We start from the raw sequence: 23,749 nt of genomic DNA, 5'->3' as shown, positions 1-23,749 counted from the left end.
CTCTTTCTCTGTCTCTCTCTCTTAAACTCTAAAATGACCTAGAAAATAAAGAAGGAAAAGTGAAAACTAGGCTTATATACCAAACCCTAAATCTGATGGGAGAATGAGAGGCCAAAGAGTTTTAACCGTTGGATCATACTGACCCTAATTAGGTTAAATCTGGAGGGTTCTCGGGCGGGCTTATCGGGCTGTCACTCGGGCGGGCTTATCGGGCCGGACGTCGGGCAAAGAGCTCTGCCCGAGTCCCGCCCGAAATTTTCGGTCGGGTAAGCCCGAGTCGGGCTCTCTTCGGACTGCGGGTTGCCTCGGATCGGGCGGTTAGGGTCGGGTTTCGGATTTTCGGACCGTTTTCCCAGCCCTAGTAGTAACCCGGCAAAACTGGGATCGATCTAAGGATAGGAGAGTAACTCGGATGTCGAATGGTCTAATCCACCGGTCTAGGTGCCACAAGCTAACTTAGACAAAACGTGAAGAAACGGGGGGGGGGGGGGGGGGGGGGGGGGGATTTATATCGAATAAGCAACACAAGAAGAAAATAAGTAAAACTTAAACCAAATCATCAATTTAAACGTCGCGAGAGAAGAGTTGGAGGAACAAGAGTCAGAAGATAAACAAGTGAGAGAGGTGTCGAACCGAGAACCCGTAATGATGAACCTACGACTATGTGTGGTCCGATCTAATATGTCAAAGTATAAACGAAGTTCGACTCCTAAGGTTGATGTCTCTAAGCACTACGTATATTCGGAGATCATGCGTAATCAAACAAACGTCCTAATCGATTAAACCCGAGTCATCGAAGGTATTGTCTAGTCACCTAACTATGTGAAGTGCATGAAAAGACACATGAAATTTGACTTAAACTATGATCAATATCGAATACTTCGTTTCATCTATCAACTATGTGAGGTGCATCACAAAACACATGAAAATATGATTGAAACGATAATCGAATTAGTTAACATCAATTCATAATCAAAATATTAAATCATACCAAATATAATCACAAGTTTATCACAACTTCATCCCGTAGTCGACACACTAAAGTTAGCTAAACATGGTGAATAAGTAGTAAATGAAAAGAAGATGATGAGAGATTCCGCCTTTTTCGATGTGGTACGAGGCTAAGATCGTTGGAGAATGTTGGTCTTTAAGGTGCAGTCGATCTCAACTTAGCAGAATGTTGATTTTCCTTTAAAATTACAAAATGAGTCTCTCCAAGTAAAAAATCAGAGTTCCCCTTAGTAATAAGCATCATCTTCTCCTTTTAAATAGAAACCTCCGTGAAACCCTAACTCAAGCTTTCTCTCTCTAGAAATTTCAATCAAAAATCAAATCAAATAACATGGGTAGCTAGCCAATGACTTGGGGAGTGAAAACCCTAAGTTTTCCGGCCAAAATAATGGTTGGAAAGTCTAGAGAAATCCGGCCCAAGATGAAGAAGATCCGGCTAAGAAAATAGAGATTCCGACCAAGTAAGCTACTGCCGCGGCCATCCCTAGCTTGTCCCAAGATGTCGCGTACCGTCCTTAGCTAAATCGCAGCCGTTCCGAGCAAGTTGCCTAGTTGTGCTTCACTAAAACTCGAGCTGCCCCTTCTTCACTAAAACCCTATAAAACCTCCAATTTGAGAAAACCCTGGCCTCTTCCCTTACTCAAACTTGTGTAGAAGATACAAGATGATTTGATGTTTTCTTCTTTTAATCAAACCATTGACTTGACTTGGTCTTCAATTGACTTGGCCTTCTTTAAAGAGGTTCTCGTAGAATCCTTCCTTGTGTTCTCTTTAGGCTCTTGGGCTTTGAGTCTGGGCTTTCAATTGAAAACCAAGGGAGTGCCTTCATCTTGTGTCTCTAAATATCTAATTTCTTGAAAGGACCAAGATACCCTTGCCATTATTTTATTTTCGTTTCGCGCATATGTTCATATGGGAGGAAAATGTGATGTTTTGCTCCGTTTTATTCCAAACTCGTGATTCATGCATTAGTTATTAGAAATAACACCCGAAACGAACTAATTAGTCCGAGTTAGGTGCATCAAATGTAACATTTTCATGTCACGTCACTTAACAAGAGAATGAATATGTAAAATTGACGGGAATAGATCCATAAGCAGTATTTAACTCCGGATTGCAGAGAAAAGATGATGGAGTCCTTGAAGGAACTCCATAGCGCGTTCTTGATTAGAACGATCAATGAGCGATTTCCCATGACCACAAATACAAGGGTCGACAACTAAAAAAGATTGGAGTTCGTCTTGTAGTGACTTAAGACGAGTAAAGTAAGAAGAAACATCGTTACCTTCTTGTTTGAAAGTGAGATAACACGTTTTAACTGATAGATTTTAGGTGCGTTCATCTGAAATAATCTATCAGGTGGATTACGCCAAATGTCAGTTGCATTATCATCATAGAGGATGGAAGAACGAATATCCTGAGCGACGGAGTTGATACTCCAACTTCCGACAAGATCATTGCATGTCTCCCATGAGTAGAGTTCAACAACTGTAGAGGGTTTTGGAATGGAACCATCCACAAAACCCAATTTATCCTTTGCACGGAGTGCCATCTTCATGGCTCTTGACCAGGAGGCAGAGTTATCTCCGGTTAACAAAGGAGTGATAAGAACAGTTGTGGGTGAATCAGAATGATGAATATCAAATATTTGAGAAGAGTGAGGTGGTGCAGCGGGAACATAATCAGAAGAAGCATCGGCGGGATTAGCCATAATAGAAAAAATTGATCGATTTAAAAAAAAATCTGGCTCTTATATCATGGGAAGATATTCGAACCTTTAGATATAGGTTCGCCTGAGAGAGAGAGAGACGAAACCGAGTGAGGAAGAGAGGTAAGAGAAGTAAGAGAGGTATTGAGAAATATTTTTTCTATGTATTTATTTATCAATTGTACATGGGTATTTATAGGTTACATAGAGTTTATCAACTATAAAAAGATTACATGAAATCATAACTTATACTTAATTATCACATAAGATAACAACATTCCCACGTAAAATCATTCCATATTGCTTATATTGTAATTTTCATTAGTAAATCCATGTTGTACTCAAAGGAGTCAAAAACATCAAAAACCATGTAATTTTTTGGATTCAAATCCTTTTATGAATGAAATTCTCGTTTATCTAAAAAAAAATGGTTGTTTCATGAGTGGGATTCTCGGTTTGGGGAGCTTCTCGGCTAGGCTTTATGGCTCCGGTCTGGCCTGGTGTGTGCCCTTAATATATATCTATATATATATATATACATATATACCTCTTCGCATTTGATTCCCGCTCATGTACCGATTTTAATCTCATTTGTTTATATCTGATTTCAGTTTTATCGCTTGAGTACTTTTCCGATTCATCTCTAGTTTTTCTTTTTGAGAATTCGACTACGATCTACGTTAGTCGTTACAAAGCATTGATACATCATGAAGATGTAATAAGCACGATACCCGCTAAATTTTAAACCATAAATGAAAGAGGCCTAAAGCCCGACAAATTATTACATTATTTATAACCTAAATTACATGGGATAAATCTTGATGGCAAACTGCTTCCACCGAGACTCAATCCCATGACCTCATGGGCTTAAGAGGGGTGTCCAACCACTGCACCAATGGCTGGTGGACAATTTCTTCTCTAGTTGTGATTATATCTTTGTTCTACATTTTGTGGTATTAGCAGGGTTATGAAGCAAAGAAAGAAATTTGAATTGGATGACCACAAACTTAACATGGTATTAGAGACGGGTCCGCACGTGATATGCTTAAAAGTCCCACGTCACCGAAAAAGAAAAAAAACATAGTGCTAAGCTAAAGAAAAACGTCACACGTGAGGGTCGTGTGAGAATAATTTCACATCAGAGAAGGGGTATCTAGCAACCAAGAATATAATGTCTAAGTCCTCTCCACTCATTATCAATTGGGCGTCGAAGGATACCAGAGAAGGTCTCCGTTTTTATTTGGGCGGCACTGCTGAAGTGAATCCCTACTTTAGATCTTCTGAAACAAAGGGGTTACTCTATCCCTAATAGATGTGTGTTATGTCAGTGTGAAGAAGAAGATGCAGATCATTTGCTCCTGAGTTGTTTAGTTTCTAGGAATATATGGGATTATTTTTTCTCACAAACGATTTTCGGTTGCAGGAGTATACCAAACCAGATGGAGGTTTTCGTTACAAGATGGAAGAGATATAAGTTAGACACAACAAAGGGATACTTAGGAACTGTTATTCCTTTTGCTATATGGTGAGCGTTGCGGAAGGAGCGTAACACAAGGATATTTAAAGATAATTTCAGTTCGGTCGAGCAAATAATTGTAGAGGTCAAGACATTAATTTTTTTCATGGACTTTGCCAACTACAATTTTCATAGGGGTACCTTTCTCAGTCTTCTTCACTTCTTGTTTTCTTGGGAGTCGGTGTTATCTAATATGTAATTTCGACTTTTTGAGTGTTGTCTCGGCATAATAATCAATATATTACATCTTTCTCAAAAAAAAAAAATTAGTTTTGAGTTGGATGACCACAAACTTAACAAACACTTCTTGTATTGTTGATACTCTGAAACATGTGCCACAGCGCTTTTCATCTTTTTGTAATTGATTAAATATTTATCCTCTCCAATATAGTTTTTATTTATGTTGTTTTTCATCTGTTTTGAGTTCTTCTTTCATGTTCAAAATGACACGGTAGAGTTTAGAAAAAGTTAAAAACGGAATCTTCTGATACTTTAGTAAGATCTTATGATTTGACTCCATTTTAGTTGTTCATCTCTTTGTGTTTGTTCCTTGTGCAACAAAGAAGTCTCACTCCAGTATAATTTAATTTCATATGCTTTAACCTTGTTTTTCTTTTCTAGTGTAACTATTTTGAATGTTAGCTTGTGCTTTTGTCTAATGTCACTTTCTGGTTTGGTTTGTAGGGATGTCGTCAACTGCGAGGCATGTCAATATATAAAAAGTTAGCCCAGACTCCTTTTTATGTCTCATAATCGACCATTATTTACATTTATTCTTGAGATTACCACACTTCTTACTCTAAATATCATGAGACAAAGCATAAATATTGAGTTGACTATGTATTACTTTTCTGCTATATTATGATCTTTGTTAGTTGTCCGATGACAAAGGACTATATATGATTTGTTTTGCTAATCAAGTTTCGGAAGATTTGCACCAAATCTTCATCGATTGACATGAAAAGCCATATGGAGGTTAAGTTCACATGTAAAACATGTTTATGTGCACAAGTTTTTCCTCTAAGTGAAGCATTAGGTCTATCAGTTAAGTATATATGTTAGGGCAAGGACACAACCTTGATGAAGAAATTACCTTCAACTGGTACTACATTAGCAAAGCAAAAAGGGGAAACGTTGGCAGTTCAAACGTGTGGTGTTGCAGGGTGACTAGACTGAGCGGATTTTCGGCTACCTACATCATTCTTAGAGGCTATGCACATCATGATCCTTCATGGATGCTCATTCGTTATATGCTTTAAGTCATATGATTCTAATCTACTGGATATTCACTCCAAATCTTACAATGGTACCACTCCAGTTTATCTTAAAGGACATTTCTAAAATAAAAGTTTGTCTTAAATGATATTTTCAAAAGAAAAGTTTTGGAACCCAACTTTCATAATATGACCAGAGAAGGTGAATCCATGCATGGTTGCGCAATTGCTTGACAGTTTGGATGCCAAAATTTGGGATAACACAAAGCTTTCGTTATTCATCAATCCGTCAACACCACGCCGATTGAATTATTTTTTGATATTCTCCTGCTTTTAAGACAAACACATCAAAAGATGGAACATACACATAACCGACGTGAAACATATTAGTGCCCTAATATCATAAACCACGACACAGCCACGTCAACAAAGGCCATGAGTTATACATTATGGGTAAGAAAATAATTTTAATCGTCATTCAACTCTACTTAAAGCATCTCCAACGCGAGTCTATGTTTTGGTGTGACAAAGAGTTGGTAATGGTTAGGTGTCGTCTTAGAAATAACAATATCTAACATATCCTAAAGTACTTCACGAAATCTTAAGTATCTTTCTCTAATTCTTTTATGACACATACAGTGCTTCACAAAATCGTTTGTGTCGGATGCACAGGTTATTTGGGCCTGGTAACTATATACATACCATGACTTCATCTGTCCCGTACTCCCATCCCAAATGCCAAAACAGATGAGTTCTAGCAAAACCCTTAAGCACACTTCTCATGATTTCAATGCCTGCCTACATACAGAATCAGAATTCAACTTCTTCAATATCGATCAGAACTGTTGTAAAGCTTGCACAATGCATAATTTGATCACAAAAATAAGTAGTTTGTAATATTGTCGTGTAGTGGTTCGCAAAAGATGATAGGAAGAAGGCTACAAATATACAATTCAATCATGTTCAATAGTGCCTAGTCTGTTCAAGACTCTCTCCAGCCAAGAAGTACTTTACTAGCCAGGAAATTCGTATAAAGGAGTGGGTGCCTCGAGCAATGAGCACCCCTATATCGGCTAAGAAAAGAAAACAACGACCGAGATCTTGGTTGATTTGATATTAGAATTTTCGTTATTGTCTTTATCCAACATATCTTCTTGTAATCATAATTTACATCCTATAAGTATAACTTCTTAATAATCAATAAATCACATTTTTTCTATTAGCCGCAGTGGACCAATAGTTGCCTGGAGATTACACGTGTCCAGTTGAAGTTATTACCAAATTTACAGCAACTCTTCAGGCACCATCAATGCAGGATCACTCCAAATACTTGAGCGCACTGATACTGCAACCAGGCAATAGAATCAACAATTATTCTTGGCTAATAGAAAAATCCCAAAATTCATTAGCTGGTTGGAAAATCAAATTGGTAACTCAAGCAAGTAGAACAGTGCTTATAAAATTTGTCCTACATTCATATACTACATACCCTTTCAGTCTCCAAAAAAATTCTTCAAAACATCATTCACCCATTGGAAAAATTAGAGTGATGCATTTGGTGGGGTCATTCAACTGAGGAAAAGACGTTATATTTCCTAAGTTTGGGACATAATAACTAGTTCAAAAAGGGAAGGAGGACTAGGAATTAGAACATTGGATGAAATGAATATGTGACCTTTACGTACCTCTCCAGTCTCCTACATCGGTATGGGCAAAGCTATTAATAGGTAAATATGTAACTAATGACAACATTTTGGACAACACCAGCACCCCCAAGTAGGGTTGGGAAAACGGTTCGGGAACTCGAGAACCGGCCCAATCCGCCCGGACCGTTGGAACCTGTTGACCGAAGTAAGCCCGAGTAGGGCTTACCCGACCCGTTACTTCGGGTTATAGTGAGCGAGACTCGGATAAGACCCTCTACCCGAGTTCCGCCCTAATATGCACGCCCGTTTAAGACCGCTCAACTGTCCGACCGCTACCTGAAACGCTAAGACCGCCTGATCCGTCCTACAAGAACACGACACTAAATTGAAGATCAACGGCTGAGGAATGAAGAGATACCTCAGTCGTTGGATCAGAAGGGGGCGTCAGGTAAAAACCCTAGGACGCCCCTTAAAGCTATAATCCCCTCATTACTCATCTATTATCTTTTACGTCTCCTCTCTCTGAGTCTCTCTCTCTTTTCTCTCATGTCTTCTCACTTTTCTCTAACCAACCGAACCCCTAATCTTTACCAGTTACCACAGTCCACAAGCAACCGACCGAAACACTAGTCTTTAGTAACCGAAGCTTACCTTTCTGACTTTCTCTTCATCTCGCGACTGGCATCTCCTTCAAGCTTATTGTTCTGATGGTTAGTGACGAGTAATGACACCTTCTAAAGCTCTAACGTGTAAGTCTTCAATTTTTCAGTATGATCCGCTGACATTGTTTTAACTTCGAAATAGCTGTTGAAGGTTCGTTTGACTGTACATTGATGATCTACGGATCAAATGAAGCGGTTGAAGCCTCCGAAATTCATATGTAATAACTAGTTTTATGTTTTTTATGATTTAAAGCTGTAAACTTTCTAAAACAGATCTTTTACTCGCTTGAGTCAGATCTGTTTGATCAGACAGATCTAACTGTTGATCCGGCTGATCAAACAGATCTATGATCCGTTTCAGTAAGGTGAAACAAATGTGATGAATTTTTTTTGTTGATGATATTTATAGAGTGTAGTTTGTAGATATGTTTTAGAGACTTTATTTATCTTTATTTTGGACCATGTACTTGCTGATGATGTAAATTTTAGTTATCTTTAATTTCTAGATATGTTTCAGAAACATAAGAGAGATATCATGTAATTTTTTTTCGTGGTGATGATGTATCGATGAATGAGATGATAAAGTAGTTGGAATAGTTTTTATTATTATTTAATTTTTTGTTATTACTAATTGTGTAATTTTGTTAAAAATATAGTTATCAATTAAATTAAGTTAATTAATGGTTATTATTTGTTATTTTTGTAAAATAAACCCGAGTTTGTTCGCCCCGCGACCCCCGAAGCTCAATCGGGCTGCCGGGCAGCTGAAACGACCAAAGTGACGACCCAACCCGCTTGACCCGCCCGACGGTCTATAGTGGGCTTCAAGTTCCTGTGCTTGATCCGCCCGAGTCTGTCTTAAATTTGCCCGCGGGCGTCCGAACCAGACTGAATCCCACCCCTACCCCCCAAGGTATCAACACCTCACTAGAAGTCATTATTGCGCATTAAGGATACATTGTTCAATAACGTAATATGGCAATTGGGTGATGGCCGTCATATAAAAATCCTTTCGGATCCTTGGATGCCAACTCTCTCAAATCGTACTCCAACCCCCATTTTTGAATTACCTCCTTATATCTCAAAGGTATCACATTTATTTGGTCTTACTACTAAAAGATAGAATATTTCAACTTTGCACCAACATTTTGACAATTAGACCGTTGATAGATAAAGGATTAACCGAGATAGATAAAGGATAATGGAGTCGAGGCGAGAATAAATTATCTTTCTTTAAGACATTTTACACCCCCGTAACAGTACCAATCGTTAGGGTGTATGCCTTCGGGATACAACGACTATCCTTTTAGAATTTAAGATGGTACTTCTATATTCTGAAAGCGGGCGAACCTTCCTAAATATTATGAGCTCTTGATTGAAGCGAATAGATCTTCTAGACACTAGGATATTTCTCTCTTCATTTTCTAGATATACTAGAATACTTCAATCAGATCCTGTTTGTTAGAAGAGTTTCTAGATTTACTAGAATATTTCCCAATCAGATACTGATTGTTAGAAGAGAAGAGAAGAAGTAAATGACTTGGATCTTGTAGACGCTTTAAGATTATCACTTCACTCAAAACTTCTTTGTTCCTTTTCTATATATACTATAATACTTCCCAATCAGATACTGTTTGTTAGAAGAGTTTCTAGATTTTTTCTTTGTTGAAAGGCAATACATTAACATAAAAAGTCTATTACAATGAACCAAGGGTGTGTTTGATTGGAAATTTTTCGGGGAAAATATAAATAGTTTCTCTAAAATTTAGATTTTTCATTTGTTTGGTACTCACTTTAGGGAAAGAAAGACTTTCAATCACGTGACTCTTTTTTTCCAAATTTTCCTCAAAAAAGGGGAATCTCCTTACCTACTGGATACATGAGAAAGGTTTTCTCCTACAAAAACTCAACAATCTTTTACCCGGTCAACAACAAAAATAACACAAAAATTTCTTTCAACTTCCACGATGCTTTCTTTCAGCAAAAAAAAAAACTCCACTGTGCTTTCTCTCTCAATCCTAAAGCTACAAGTGAGAACTCACTCGAAGAAGCCATCAACGAAGAAAAAGCAAGCTTTCGGCAAGTTTCTCTCTCTAAATGGGTTATTCGAATGTGCAATCTTCATAATATTGTGAATGATCATAACTCATATCATCACCTGATTGGATGCCTCTTCTACTTTTGCAGTATTAATGGTGTTGATGAAGATCATACCAATTAACAACTACTTAATGACTTCATGTCTGATGTTCCTATGAGATACTTCTTCAACTTTGATTATTAATAAATCATCAACATCACCATCAACTATAGATTTGGATTTAGACTTGGGGATAGTTTAAATAGATTAAACCATTAAGTAGGAGAATTACAATCTCATTTTGACATTTCAAGTTTTATATTTAATTTAACATATGATTTCTTATAAATTAATTAGTGATCAAAGACTAACTATTTCCTTTGGTTGATTAAAATCTCATATAATGGATTCATTTAATTGTTTTTCCATGTAGGTGTAGGTTACTATAATTTGAATCTTACCGTTTCTAACAATATACGATGAATTTTATAGTGAATAACAAAATTGAGAAAAAAAATAACATGACAAACCATAACAATAGTAAATGGAAAATTGTAAAATTATATTTTTTTTTTCTTTGCAAACCAAACAACGGAAAATCTAGAAAATAATTATGATGAAATTGTTTCTCCGAGAATATGTTTCTTCGAGAAAGAGTTTCTCTAATTCTTTTCCTTTCCCCGAGTTACTATCAAACACAACCCAAGTAGAAAAGCAAAACTACAATAAGTAAAGTAGTAAAACAAAATAATAGAACTGAAGAAGTGCATGATATAACTTCGGTTTGTAGAGCAGACTTCATTCTGTAGCTTGCGAGGTTGGCAACTCTTCTTGAGAAAGATATAATATGTGATCTTGAGAGTCCGTCTGGTTGATCTAAAGATGAAGCTCGTACCTAAATTCACGTAACACTTAAGATAGATTAAACATACATCCAAAGTTTCAAGAAAAAACGAGGAAGTCTGCAAGATGGAATCAAAGGATGATTCCGGATTATTCCACCAGTATTCTCCATATACAGAGCCCATATCCGATCGAATTCTACAAAGTAGAAACAGGTCGGACATCTGGTAAATGGGATCGCCGTCATAGCCCGATAAATACCCAGCTAATCCGACAAACGATCGCAATAAAATTGCGAAAAGGGGTGAAAGTGAAAATATTACAGAACTTCGATTCAGAGTTAAATATATTTGATAACCAAACACAAATGTAATTAACAAAAAGTGAGCTGGAAGATAAGCAACATTATCTGCACGACGAAGATGGAGATTAATATTCAGAGTGGAGTGTCGATCGGGGTCGAAGGGAAAGTTGAGATGAATGCTTTTTATTACTGGTCTGATTGATAGGCATAAGTGCCCCACAAATGAACGATTAGTGTTCCTAAACTGATTTCGGTTTAAGATGGGTGAAACTAGAATGGATAGCCGATCAAAATGATCGTAAGTAGTTCGACAACATATATACTCTATATATAACTAGGAAAAGATATATTATCGAAGTAGGCATAATGGTTCAACATGATAAGTAGGCTGATAGAAACGAGACCAGGATATACAATAGAGGTACATGACCTTAAAGGTCTGTTAAGATTGAAAATCATTGGTGGATATGAGTTGGAGGAGAAAAAACCTCATTTGAAGAGTTATGAGCTTGACCACGGGTAGATAATATCTTAATAATCCAGACTCGGGAATCAGCTGAGTGAAATCAACAGTAAATCGGACATGCAAAGGGTGGTCTACTACTTCCATGGTATAGGCAACTAGGAATTAAGAATTAGCACCTAACAAGAAAATAGGGCAAGAACCCGAAGCAGTGGAGAAATTAAAACCAAAACCCTAAAGAATTACAAACTAATGTTGAAAAAACTTCCCTGATTTTTGTTGACCCTCGTTCATGGGGACGTATTCCTTTCCGTGCTTGATGATAGATTTACCTAGTCAAAGAGATGCAGAGCAAGAGTTTCTAGATATACTAGAATACTTTCCAATCAGATATTGATTGTTAGAAGATAAGAGAAATCGATGCGACCAAAAATAAAGGAAAGCAGCTAAAACTACTAATATCGAAGTACAAGTGTCGGAATTAAATGAAAATTTGAGCGTTGGTAAAAAATAACAATCCATTTCTATAAGTGAAAGCGTGTCTGAAACTACTTTCAGTAATCTGTACTGAAAGACAGAAGGCACTAACAAATTTTGGAAGTTAAGGATTGGTAGGGGGGTGCCGGGCCAATGCAATAGTGCAACACAAAGGCGACACTCGAGAGCCCCAACAGCAAGCTACTGTAATAGACCCTCCCCCATGAAAAAAATTAATTTAATATCGTGTGAACCAATGGTCCACATATCAGATATTAAACTGATAAGAACAGATACTACACTTGATCTTAGCCAAAAGGCCGAGAAAGGTATGCTCTCTCCTTCATCTCTTTTGTGTTTTTATAATAGTTGCCAACTTCCTTGGTTGCTTTAACTTTATCTGTGTGAGACTATTTCGACCCACCCTATAGTTATGCTTATTGATTGATTCGATTAATTCCCAAAAGTGACTTTCATTCATTCGGTGACTATTGCTCTTAAACTAGAGGATATGGATAGACCGCTAAAACTAACGAGATTACATCAAGTCAATTCATTAGATTCATGAAGAACAACAACCATACAAAGCCAATGTTATTGTCTCAAACAAGATACTGAGCTTGTACCACCCGAGCGATTGCAATAAACCAATTGGTGTAAACACAAAAAGAGGATGGCAAGTTTGTTCCATCAAGTTGAAATATACAAATTTGGCCTATATATGCTTCAACCATTTCAAACATTAAATTAAATATAATAGTGGCAGGGGCCGCGCAGACGCGTACCCCCTCTATCACAAATTATGACGTAGACTCCACCACTTGGGTAGATCTTAGGCGAGTGCCCCTCCTAAGTGCAATGGAAGTCACTAACCTAGGCCATGGTCCTTCTTGATCAACCATTGACCCCGTCCAGGTAAGTATGTTTTAGAGCCACTCCTCAACCTTCTCTTGTACAACTACTCTATATAGCTTTTTCGTCCACTTTATTGATGTGGGACTATCAAATTCTGAATGAGCACACAACTAAATCTAATCTGGCTTGCTAGAGCTCAAGGCTAGCCCCAAGTAACTTGTAGGAGGAACTGTACCTCCATCAAGCCAAATAACTACATGTATCTCCATCACTTCATCTGTCCCTCCCCACATGACAAGACATATGAGTTTTAGCAAAATCCTCAAGCATACCTTCTCATTATTTCAATACTAATCCCCGTAAAGATCATTTTCTCCAATTTCGACTTCAACTATTGTAAAGTTGTGTGGTTTTCGTAAGAGATGATGAGAATAAGGGTACAAATATACGATTCAATCATGGTCTTCAGTAGTGCCAAGTTTGTTCAATCCTCTCCAGCCAAAGTATTTTAGTAGCCAGAAAGGTGGTTTTAAGAACTTAAGCCTCACAAATGGACGACCCATAATAGTCTATGGTATATTATGATGAGGTGGAGAAACAACTTTGTCTAACAGTAGCTCCAATTAACATGGATAAACCAGATATTCAACTCTAGTCTCTATCCCAAGAGACTAGGTTGATTTCATCTAAGGATGTGTATTTGGATCATTGGTACATCACAGGGGCGAACGCCATAAATTCACAGAGGGACAGACTGAATTATGCACAGTACATATAACTTTACAAATTTAAAATTGTGAGTTTAGCTTGTGAGACCGTAAGGCACCGAAATCTAAGACAGAAGAAATTGGTACCCTGGTTATATAGATAAGGCTTACTTTGTTTCATCGTCATCGATTGTCGAGTCACTCCTCTCTGATGATCGTTATATCAATTAATTAGTCCGTATGAACATAGTGAAGTTGGTGACTTTCCTTTTCTTCTTTTCATATAATTTGTTTCAATGCATAATATATACGGTTTCTGGATTGTTCTTGTGTCGTCTAAAAATACAGATAGACTGCCCTGGAGGACAATGGTACCCTTCTTTGCCATTAGTTTTATGATTTGGTGATTCGAAGATCTCCGGTGGAGTCTACATTCTGATTTATAGTGACCTAATTTTTGCAACGAAAACATTTCTTTAGATCTGTCATACCTTCCAAAATTTTTGGGTTCTTTACCATGACTTTCTTCACCTTTGTTGGTAGGTGTTTCACCATTAGCGCCGAAAACATTCTGATTTATTGTGACCTAATTTTTGCAACGAAAACATTTCTTTAGATCTGTCATACCTTCCAAAATTTTTGGGTTCTTTACCATGACTTTCTTCACCTTTGTTGGTAGGTGTTTCACCATTAGCGCCGAAAACATTCTGATTTATTGTGACCTAATTTTTGCAACGAAAACATTTCTTTAGATCTTCATACCTTCCAAATTTTGTTGGTTCTTTACCATGACTTTCTTCACCTTTGTTGGTAGGTGTTTCACCACTAGAACCACCTTTTTGAAACAGAGTCACTTTGCTTTGAAAAGCTTGTTATATAGACCCTGTAGCAGCTCTCTGGTTCATCTTATGTTCATGAGAACATAATGAACTCATCAAACCTTCAACTGACATAGTTGAGAGGTACTTTCCTTCCTCGATTGCAGCAAGAACATAGTCAAAACGACCTGTCAATGATCTCATGATTTTCTCAATAACACGTAAATCAGTTAATTGTTCACCATTAACCGCAATTTATAACAACAGATTGGCCTCTAAAACCATAATCAGGAATATTTTCAGAGTTAATCATATGAAGAGATTTAAAATCACCTCGTAAAGTCTGCAACCTTACATTTTTTACCCTTTCATCACCCTTGTAGGATCTTTGCAAAAAAAAAGTTAATGTAATTTGGCTATTATAACAATTTTTGGTCAAATTAGATGCAATAGTCTTTTTAACATTATGCTTCTGCAATAGTCTTTGCAACTTTCTACTCGTGTATATATAGTTTTGACTATCGAAACATTTGTGTCATTCAATAGTCTTTTTAACATTATGCTTCTGCTACATTTACAATTTAAAATTGCGCGTCGAAGATTTTCAATGTTAGGATCAATCAAAATATCACATAATTACACATGACGAATAGAAACATATTCACGCCCATTTCAGTGCAAACTATATGTACAAACACAAAATAATCACTTTTTTTTTTGTTCAACAAAAAAAAATAATCACTTGACCAACGAACACTTATTATGATGTTCTTGATGGATCAAAACTGTTTTGTGAAATAAATAAGTCTTTTGTTGTAAGAAATAAATAAGACTTATAGTGAACTATAGGAGTTCTAGAGTCTTTACATTAATGTCAAATCTTATCTAAAAAATCGAATTAAAAGAGACCAAAAATTTGTGGGCGCGTCTATAGGCGCCTCTTCAAAATGTTGTAGGGGCCTCCTGGGAGGGATTGACTATAGTCAATTTCGTGGTCAACCCCGACACCTATAGGCGCCTCTCTTGACATCTATTTGGAGGCGCCTACAGAAATTTAAAGAGGCGCCTTTTTCTTCTTCCGAAATTACAAACCCTAGAGGATACCAAAACTTAGTTTTTTATATGGAAAAAAAACCTAGGGATCACAAAACTCATCCAAGATTTCACCGGGAGACTCACCGGCAACCCCTTGATATTCCGGCACCGACGTGTTCCGTGTACCTTCACCGACCACCATCTTTATCATCCTACATTGTGGGAATCATCTTGAAAGTTGAAAATAACATGGTTGAAGAAGGAAACTCCAAAAAATTTGGGCATATATGTAGTGGGACTTCTCCACCTATTTCTGAGCATGGATTAACCGAAAAAGAGGTATATAAGCTTTTCTATACCCGTTTAATGAATTTCCAATTTGTTTTTTAAGTCCATTATTTTTTTCAGAGAAAGCTCGATCGGGTCGGACCTAACCAGTCCGAAATTTAACGGATCATCCCCACCGAAACCGTTCGGTGTAACCAGTCCGTTACGGTTCGGATCATCCAAACCGGAAGTTAAATATTTCTGATTTCCCCACTTTATTGTGTTTCAGGTCTTTGATTTAAATAAAAGTCCGTGTCTTTCACCATGTTCTTTAGACCATTGGGATTTCGGAGGTCCCCATAGGGAGGACGAGTGGCATGCGGAAGTAGAGGGTACATTCCCATATTTTTTAAACGAAGGCTCATCTCGAACCACGGAGGAGAACAACCGCAAACCAAATGATTCAAGTGACAATGTACACTCAAATGATAATGTAGATTCAAAAGAGGGGCAAAAAATTAGTATTGATGTTGGTGAACATTTTGTGACCGAAGATGTGTTTGAAACTCGAGACAAGCTAGTCGAATGGGCTAAGGAAATTGGAAGAAAGCTTAATTTCGTGATTTTGATAGGCAAATCACAAAATAGAATTGGTGGGAAGAAACCAAAGTTACATCTAAAATGTGAAAGAAGCGGTGAGTATCGATCACATATGAAGAAAGATTTGGTTCCAAAAACAAATCCTCCTCCTGAAAAGAAAAGGAAAACTAGCACAAAAAAGTGCAACTGTCCATTCTATCTCAAAGGGATTCCAGGTGATGGTGATACATGGAAGGTGGAAGTTGTGTCTGGAATTCATAACCACGAATTAGCTGTAAGTCTTCTTGGTCATGCATATGCTAATAGGTTGAGTTGCAAAGAACAAGATTTAGTTGATAAGTTATTGAAAATTGGTACAAAACCGCGTGATATACTTTCACAAGTGCGTGCCACATTTAATGATAATACTTCCACAATGAAAACCATATACAATGCAAAGGCGAAGATACGCAGTTTGAATCAAGAAGGAAGAAGTCCAATGCAACAATTGATGAAGTTGTTAGTGGAAAGCAACTATGTTTATCATTTCTCGAAAAATGAAGAGACGGATGAAGTCACTAACCTATTTTGGGCACACCCCGACTCAATCAACATATTGAAATGCTTCCATACTGTATTGATGCTTGACTGTACCTACAAAACAAACCGTTTTAAGAAGCCGTTGCTTCAGATTGTTGGGATTACATCTACTATGAAAACTTTCACAGCGGCGCTTGTTTTTATGGATGGAGAGGTGACAAATCAATACGCGTGGGCTCTTAATCGTCTGAGAACATTGTTTCCTCCTGACTCAATGCCAAAAGTGTTTGTAACCGACCGTGAACTTGCTCTCATTAATGCCATTGGTGAAGTATTTCCACATGCCAACCGATTGTTGTGTACGTGGCATATTGACAAGTGTGTGGTAGCAAAAGTAAAAGGTAACTTCAAACATAGAGGGTTCAAAAATTTCATGTCAATGTTTCGCATGATTATGTATGCAGAGACCGTATCTGACTATAATCAAGCAGTGGAAGAATTTGTGAGGACATGGTCACGGTCAAATCTAAACGATGTAACCTATGTCCAGAAGACTTGGTTGATACTTAAAGATACATTTGTCACAGCATGGACGAATCAGGTGATGCATATGGGTAATAATACAACCAATCGTGTCGAGGGGGCTCATGCAAAGTTGAAAAAACATTTAGGCAACTCCGAAGGCAACTATGTTACATGTTGGGAATCTATACATGCCATGAACGAGATAGCTATTCGAGAGATCAAAGCTTCATTTGAGTATAGTCGTACAAAGGTGAAGGGTCCTCACCAAAGCAAGTTTATGAGAGATCTTAGAGGGTATGTTTCACATGCTGCCTTAGACCTAATGGTAGATGAGATACACCGTGCAGATGGTATTACCATTAACGTCAAAAATTGTGGATGTGTTCTCCGATCTGTTTATGGGCTTCCTTGTGCACACGAGATGATTGATTTAATGAAACAACAAAAGGTATTTCCATTAGATATCATTCACCATCAATGGACTCAATTATCAATTAATCCCATTCCGGAGGAGTACAATGATCTTGACTCATCACATGAAATGGAACTACTTCATATGTTGTGGGGTAGGTCGACCGGTCCTGAGAGGAAAGCAATACTTGAAAGATTGAGGGACGTTGTCTCGCCGCTTACGACCAACTTGTCTGAGCCATTACAAAAGACCATAACTAAAGGTGCTCCAAAGAAGAACAAAATGAGCAAAAAAGAGAAGGAAGCCGCAAAATCAACGAAAAGAAACTTATCCGCTTTCGAATATGCCAAATGCATTGATGAAGATCTTCCATCACCTCCCATCGTACGTACACGTAATACTCGGGCTACCCGAGGGAGTGGAGACTGTTATTTAGATCAAATGCCGGTTATTATTTATCCATTTATAAATGCTATAAATGACGTGCCGGGCGATGGTCATTGTGGGTACCATGCCGTAGCTCAAGGACTTGGCTTTCCTCTAAGTACTGGTTGGAAAGAGATTCGGAAGATCGTCCTCGAAGATCTTAATAATCACAAGGATTTTTGGGAAGAGATGTTTAATGATGACTATTATTCCACCTTAGCGGCAACTAACAACTTTGATCCAGGTGTTGACAGAGATTGGTACTACAGTCACCCTTATACTAATTATGTCGTCTCCACTCATTACAACTGTGTATTGGTTCATCTCACTTTAGCAGGTTCAACAACTTTCTTACCCTTGCGTAATGGTCCCCCAGTTTCACAGTCAGGTAACTTGTCTCAAAATTATGAAATGATATGCATTGGGTATGTCAACGACTGTCATTTTGTTTCTATTAAACTTGGGAGAAATACTATACTTCCTCCACTTGCATTACAATGGCAGAGATATGCAACTAATGAGGCCCGAGGTTGGTTCGATCTTGTTGGAGACAGAATTGACAACGAAGGCGCGTTCTACCCTCCATGTAGCGAGTCAAATGAACCTTCAGAGTTCGTAGTTAATCTTGATGATTGAAAAACATATATGAGATTGTTTTGAAGTAAAAATTTTTAATTAGAAATTTTTGAGATTATATTAGAGTAACTTAAAGTAATATTGTTTTGAGGTTTAATTTTAATTATACTAGAGTAATTTAAAGTAATTTTTGATATAACTAACAGAGAGAGAGAGAAGAGAGAAAAGAGAAAAACTTACTGGACGGACTGTCCTGTCCGTTTGGGGACGGATGGATTAATCCGGGACTAAATTTAAGCCCCGGGTCTAAGTTCGGACTGCGACGACCTCCGGGACCTTGTCTCACTGGACGGACCGTCCTGTCCGTTTGAGGACGGATGGGTTAATCCGGGACTAAATTTTAGCCCCGGGTCTAAGTTCGGACTGCGACGACCTCCGGGACCTTGTCTCACTGGACGGACTGTCCTGTCCGTTTGAGGACGGATGGGTTAATCTGGGACTAAATTTTAGCCCCGGGTCTAAGTTCGGACTGCGACGACCTCCGGGACCTTGTCTCACTGGACGGACCGTCCTGTCCGTTTGAGGACGGATGGGTTAATCCGGGACTAAATTTTAGCCCCGGGTCTAAGTTCGGACTGCGACGACCTCCGGGACCTTGTCTCACTGGACGGACTGTCCTGTCCGTTTGAGGACGGATGGGTTAATCCGGGACTAAATTTTAGCCCCGGGTCTAAGTTCGGACTGCGACGACCTCCGGGACCTTGACTCACTGGACGGACCGTCCTCTCCGAGCAGAGTACTGTTTTTTTCCTTCTTGTTATCAACTCAAATTCAAATAGTTTTATAAACATGAACATTTACACGAAGCCAAAAAGTTTATCACATTCCACATTAATAATATCCAAAACGAACCGAACAAGTTCATCACATCTACATTAATAATATCCAAAAAGTTTCATAACATTCAAAAAAGATTCATAACATTCAAAAGGATTCAATATCCAAAGTGTTTTTTTTCCATATCTACCCGTTGTCATGCATTTTTTCTTGGCCTCTTTTTTACAGCGGGTTTCCTTCTAGGTCCGTCCACTAGCTGGGAAGGATGAGAGTGTTCAGCTTGAGAGGGTTCAGCTTGAGAGGGTTCAGCTTGAGAGGGTTCAGCTTGAGAGGATGTTGGAATATCGGGAAGCGGTTGTTGAGCGATGACCATCTCTAAAGTTTCACGAACTGTTGTATAGTCGGTCCGATTTAGTTCCGCAAGGCACCTCTTCGCTCCATCCAACTGAAAACAGACACACATGGAAAAAATCAAACTCATGATAGTCGAAGAAGATAATATAAGAACATTTGGTAAAAAACTTACAAAGTATGTCACTGATCCCAAGTATTGTTTTTCACCAGATTTTCGAAAACGAGTATTTTGGACCCTGGGGTGCGAGACTTTGGTGAACCACTCTAAATAATTGGGTACGGATTCCCATTGAGCCAGGTGACAAATTCTTGATCTATCTTCGGGGTGGAGTAGGTGATCCTCCCAACGCTTCCAATACCAAGTAGTATTACCGTAATTTTTTGCTTCACCTTTCTTCAATACCTTCTTCGGTCTAATCGGCGCCTTAGGAATTGTCAGAACCAACCCCAATTGCCTTAAAGCCTTATCTGGGTTATACGACTCGGCGATGTCGTTAACCACAAGACATCCCATGTAGTATGAGTACTCGGGTGTATCTATTACATCTACGGACTCCATGGGCCGATATGGATCCCAAATCACCTACATGATACATATAAATATGAAAGATATGAACAAAAAAGGAAAATAAAATAAAAGAAGATTTAAATATACTTACATCTCTCTCCGTTAGATCGTCTAACTGCTCCCGGAGGTTGTATAATGCACTCTTTTGGGTTCCTTTCATAATGTGCTCCTCCCATTTATGCATACGGGGAATGTTAGGGCTAGCCACATATGAATGGTTTGGAACGGATAAACCAAGATTAAAATGATCATCTATCCAAGCCTACAAAAAAAAAGTAATGTCTTAGACATGAATATTTTAACTAAAACTAAACAAATCTATAAATAATCAATATAAATCAAGTATTACCTGCAAAAGTGTCAGGTAACCTGCCATCTGATGAGCACCATTTGTCGAGGCTAACCCAAGTTGCCTATAAAGAAAGGCAAGCACAGCGGTACCCCAAGAGAATTTAGGAATCTCATCCAGGTGCCTCAAGTACTGTAGGAAAATAACTGGGACCTTGGAACCACTTTTATCAGCGAACAGTGTTGACCCTAACAAATGCAGTAAGTATCCTCGTGCACAACAGATCTTTCTTTCTTCAGTGTCATCGTCTTTCGAACCGCTGAGGTTTTCTCTCAACCATCTCAACCGGATACTTCTCGAGGAACCCATTTCTTCTTCGGCAACCTCGTACTGAACTCCTAGATACCAAGAAACCAAATTTAAGTCTTCTGTTTCATCCTCTTCTTCTACAACGACCACACGACCTTCAATCGGAAGTGAACAAATACGATTTACATCGTCTAGTGTGATCGTCATCTCTCCAAACGGCATATGGAAACTGTTTGTATCCTCGTACCACCTCTCAACAAATGCAGAAATTATAATCCGATCCAACTTCTGGTACGAGTACTTGGCAATGTGAGCCAGTCCGGTGCTCTTAATCAATTCTTGAACAAAAGAGAACTCCCGATCCAAGTCCCATATTTGTGTTTTCTTTTCATCATAAATTTCTTGGACCGAAAGAGACCCAGTAAGAACAGCAGGAGAGTGATTGTGTAGTTTCAGCAACGCTCTCTCCTGAAAATAAAAAAAAAATCAAACATAACAAGAATATTTAATCACAAAGTTAATTCAACACCACACTTACCGGTTTATTCCATATTTGGAATGCTATGTGTTTCTTGAATCCTTTCAACAAGGATCGATCAGACGGACCCCCTGAATAAGGGTCTGAAGGATCTGCATCAACTGGTTCTTGGGTTTCATCGACCGCCATTCGACTTTGAACTCTACGAGCCCTAACACTCCCGGTAGGATGAACACGTTCAGCCATGATAAAATTAAGACGAGCTATTAAGAAATAAGATAACCTCTTATAAAATAAAAGGTAAATTCGAAGGAAATAAGAAATATTATTCAGTAATCAAATACTTTATGAAATTTAATCATGTAGATTTGTCAAATTGATTGTCAAACTAAGAAAGATGATCAATTACTCATGTTAATTGGATAACTAAGTTTTTTATTTCTGGTTTACTAGATTGTGCTTGCCTTGCATAAGTAGGAACACTAGAAAGTAAAAGCGCTCTTGCCAACTTGTTGAAACACCTGGTGCATATGTTGGAACACGTGCATCGGAACGTAACTTATTGGACAACTCCGGAGGAAGAAAGAGAAAAGGCAACACAGTAAAAAAAAAAAGGCTTAAACAAAGGCCGCAGATGCAGATGCAAGGGGGTGGTAGGAGTAATAGGGTTAGGACCTAGGCGCAGAAGGGAAAGTCTTGGGAGCGATACAAATATGCGCACATAACATATAAGACATAAATCTCTGATAAGGACTGTCCACAAATATTCGGACTGTCTACGCCGAAACGTTACGGACTGTCGACGCCGAAACGGTTCGGACTGTCTACGCCGAATTATTTCGGACTGGTTCGAGTCCGAATAGTGGCAGAATTACATCCGACCAGTTTCTCTCCAAAAATCTAAGAAAATACAATATACTATCAACCGAAGTAACAAATATTCACTACCATGGCTACCTCCACATTAAAACGAAAAACATTAAAAATGAACAAGATTTCAAAACAAAAACCTTAAACATTCATGGAGTTCTTTCCAAGGACAAAAAATAGTTAAGAAGTTACCTAAGATGAAGAGAGGAAGTGTTGATGTTGCTGATTTGCCCTAGATGGAACCAACCGTGCCCTAGGAGAGAGAGAGAAGTTACCTAAACCCGTTTCCCCTTTTTCCCCCAATTCGTTTTCAAAACAAAAAAAGCCTGCTGCCTATGATGCCCTAATAATGGTCAAGGAGAGGGGGGCGCTTAGAGGCGCCTAAAACAAAAAACATGTCCGTACGGGGTGCGCCTATAGAGGGAGGTAACATTTTGAAGAGGCGCCTATAGACGCGCCCAAAATTTGTTGACATAGAGGATTGAACCTACGACCTCTTAAATGTCATCTTAAATAACACACATAGATTACCAACAGAGCTGGACACTTTTGAGCACAAATAAATTTTGATATTACTTCCTGTTATAAAATTTGTCTTCGAATACACAAAGAAGATGAAAAGAAGAGGGATGGAGATTAGAGGCTTGAAACGTGTACTAGGTACACTTTCCTTAAAGCATTATTTGCCCCCTCTCACTCGAGATTACTTGAAGGGTACAAGGCAAATTGCTTCCCAAGATATGACAAGCCTTTGTGAAACTACACCAAGTAACTTGTGGAGATTTCACTAAAGGAGCATTAGAACATGATGAAGATGGCAAAGGTTTTCTGACATTGTTTCTACATGTTGGTTCATCAACCTATAGTTTGTGTATAGAAAATCTTATTTATAGAAGACAAAAAGACACTTTTCAAGTAGAAAATCTTTTCACAAAAAGAGATATCTCTCCATATAATTTATCAAAAGATATAACTATTAGACATAAATTTCAAATTCAAATATTATAAAAATTAATTTCTGATTTTATAAAATAGATTACTTAATAACTTGTCCAAAATTCCAACACTTCCTACTCGTCTTCTGGTGGTGATGATGATGAATTATTGATCTTGAATTTAAGCCGGCGGGAGTAGAAGGAACTGCCTACTCCTCTTCTGGTGTCATTGTTTAAACTCAATAGACCATTGGGTGCGGGCTTATATTTATTGCAGCTCTAAAAAAAGAGTCAACTAAAAGTCCTGCAGAACTAATGTGGAGGCCTAGCACACAATCAACGTCTTGACTGGATACAATAACGTAAACATTAAGATACTGACGACTATAACACCACAAGGTTAATCAATTTAGACCAAACATTTGAGAGAAAAATAAAAAACACT

General features: G+C 38.1%; 1 protein-coding gene and 2 non-coding genes across 3 annotated transcripts; 1 reads left to right on the top strand and 2 right to left on the bottom strand.

The window, feature by feature from the left end:
- Positions 1 to 12,059: 12,059 nt before the first annotated feature.
- On the bottom strand, positions 12,060 to 12,257 carry LOC147564546 (U2 spliceosomal RNA). The gene has a single exon (XR_015231580.1). It is a non-coding gene; the product is annotated as a U2 spliceosomal RNA (small nuclear RNA).
- Positions 12,258 to 12,687: 430 nt separating this feature from the next.
- Positions 12,688 to 12,847, bottom strand: LOC147564545 (U1 spliceosomal RNA). The gene has a single exon (XR_015231691.1). It is a non-coding gene; the product is annotated as a U1 spliceosomal RNA (small nuclear RNA).
- Positions 12,848 to 15,588: 2,741 nt separating this feature from the next.
- On the top strand, positions 15,589 to 18,724 carry LOC147564544 (PKS-NRPS hybrid synthetase cheA-like). The gene is made up of 2 exons (XM_086635007.1): positions 15,589 to 15,678; positions 15,896 to 18,724. The coding sequence occupies exons 1-2, from the start codon at positions 15,589 to 15,591 to the stop codon at positions 18,722 to 18,724; spliced, it is 2,919 nt and encodes a 972-aa protein (XP_086491133.1).
- Positions 18,725 to 23,749: the final 5,025 nt, after the last annotated feature.

The sequence above is a fragment of the Eschscholzia californica genome, unplaced genomic scaffold, assembly GCF_041429995.1.
Source record: "Eschscholzia californica isolate CP2 unplaced genomic scaffold, dmEscCali1.0.p SCAF_1, whole genome shotgun sequence".
Classification (NCBI taxonomy): Eukaryota; Viridiplantae; Streptophyta; class Magnoliopsida; order Ranunculales; family Papaveraceae; genus Eschscholzia; species Eschscholzia californica.
The sequence above is the reverse complement of the archived record's forward strand: the minus strand, read 5'-3'. Positions and strand labels throughout refer to the sequence as shown.

What these genes read in the sequence shown, in the direction of transcription:
- LOC147564544 (XM_086635007.1), top strand. Translation starts at nt 15,589, where the DNA reads ATGGTTGAAGAAGGAAACTCCAAAAAATTTGGGCATATATGTAGTGGG. An exon ending in ATGGATTAACCGAAAAAGAG is followed by an intron (nt 15,679 to 15,895) that starts GTATATAAGCTT and finishes ATTGTGTTTCAG; the next exon opens with GTCTTTGATTTAAATAAAAG.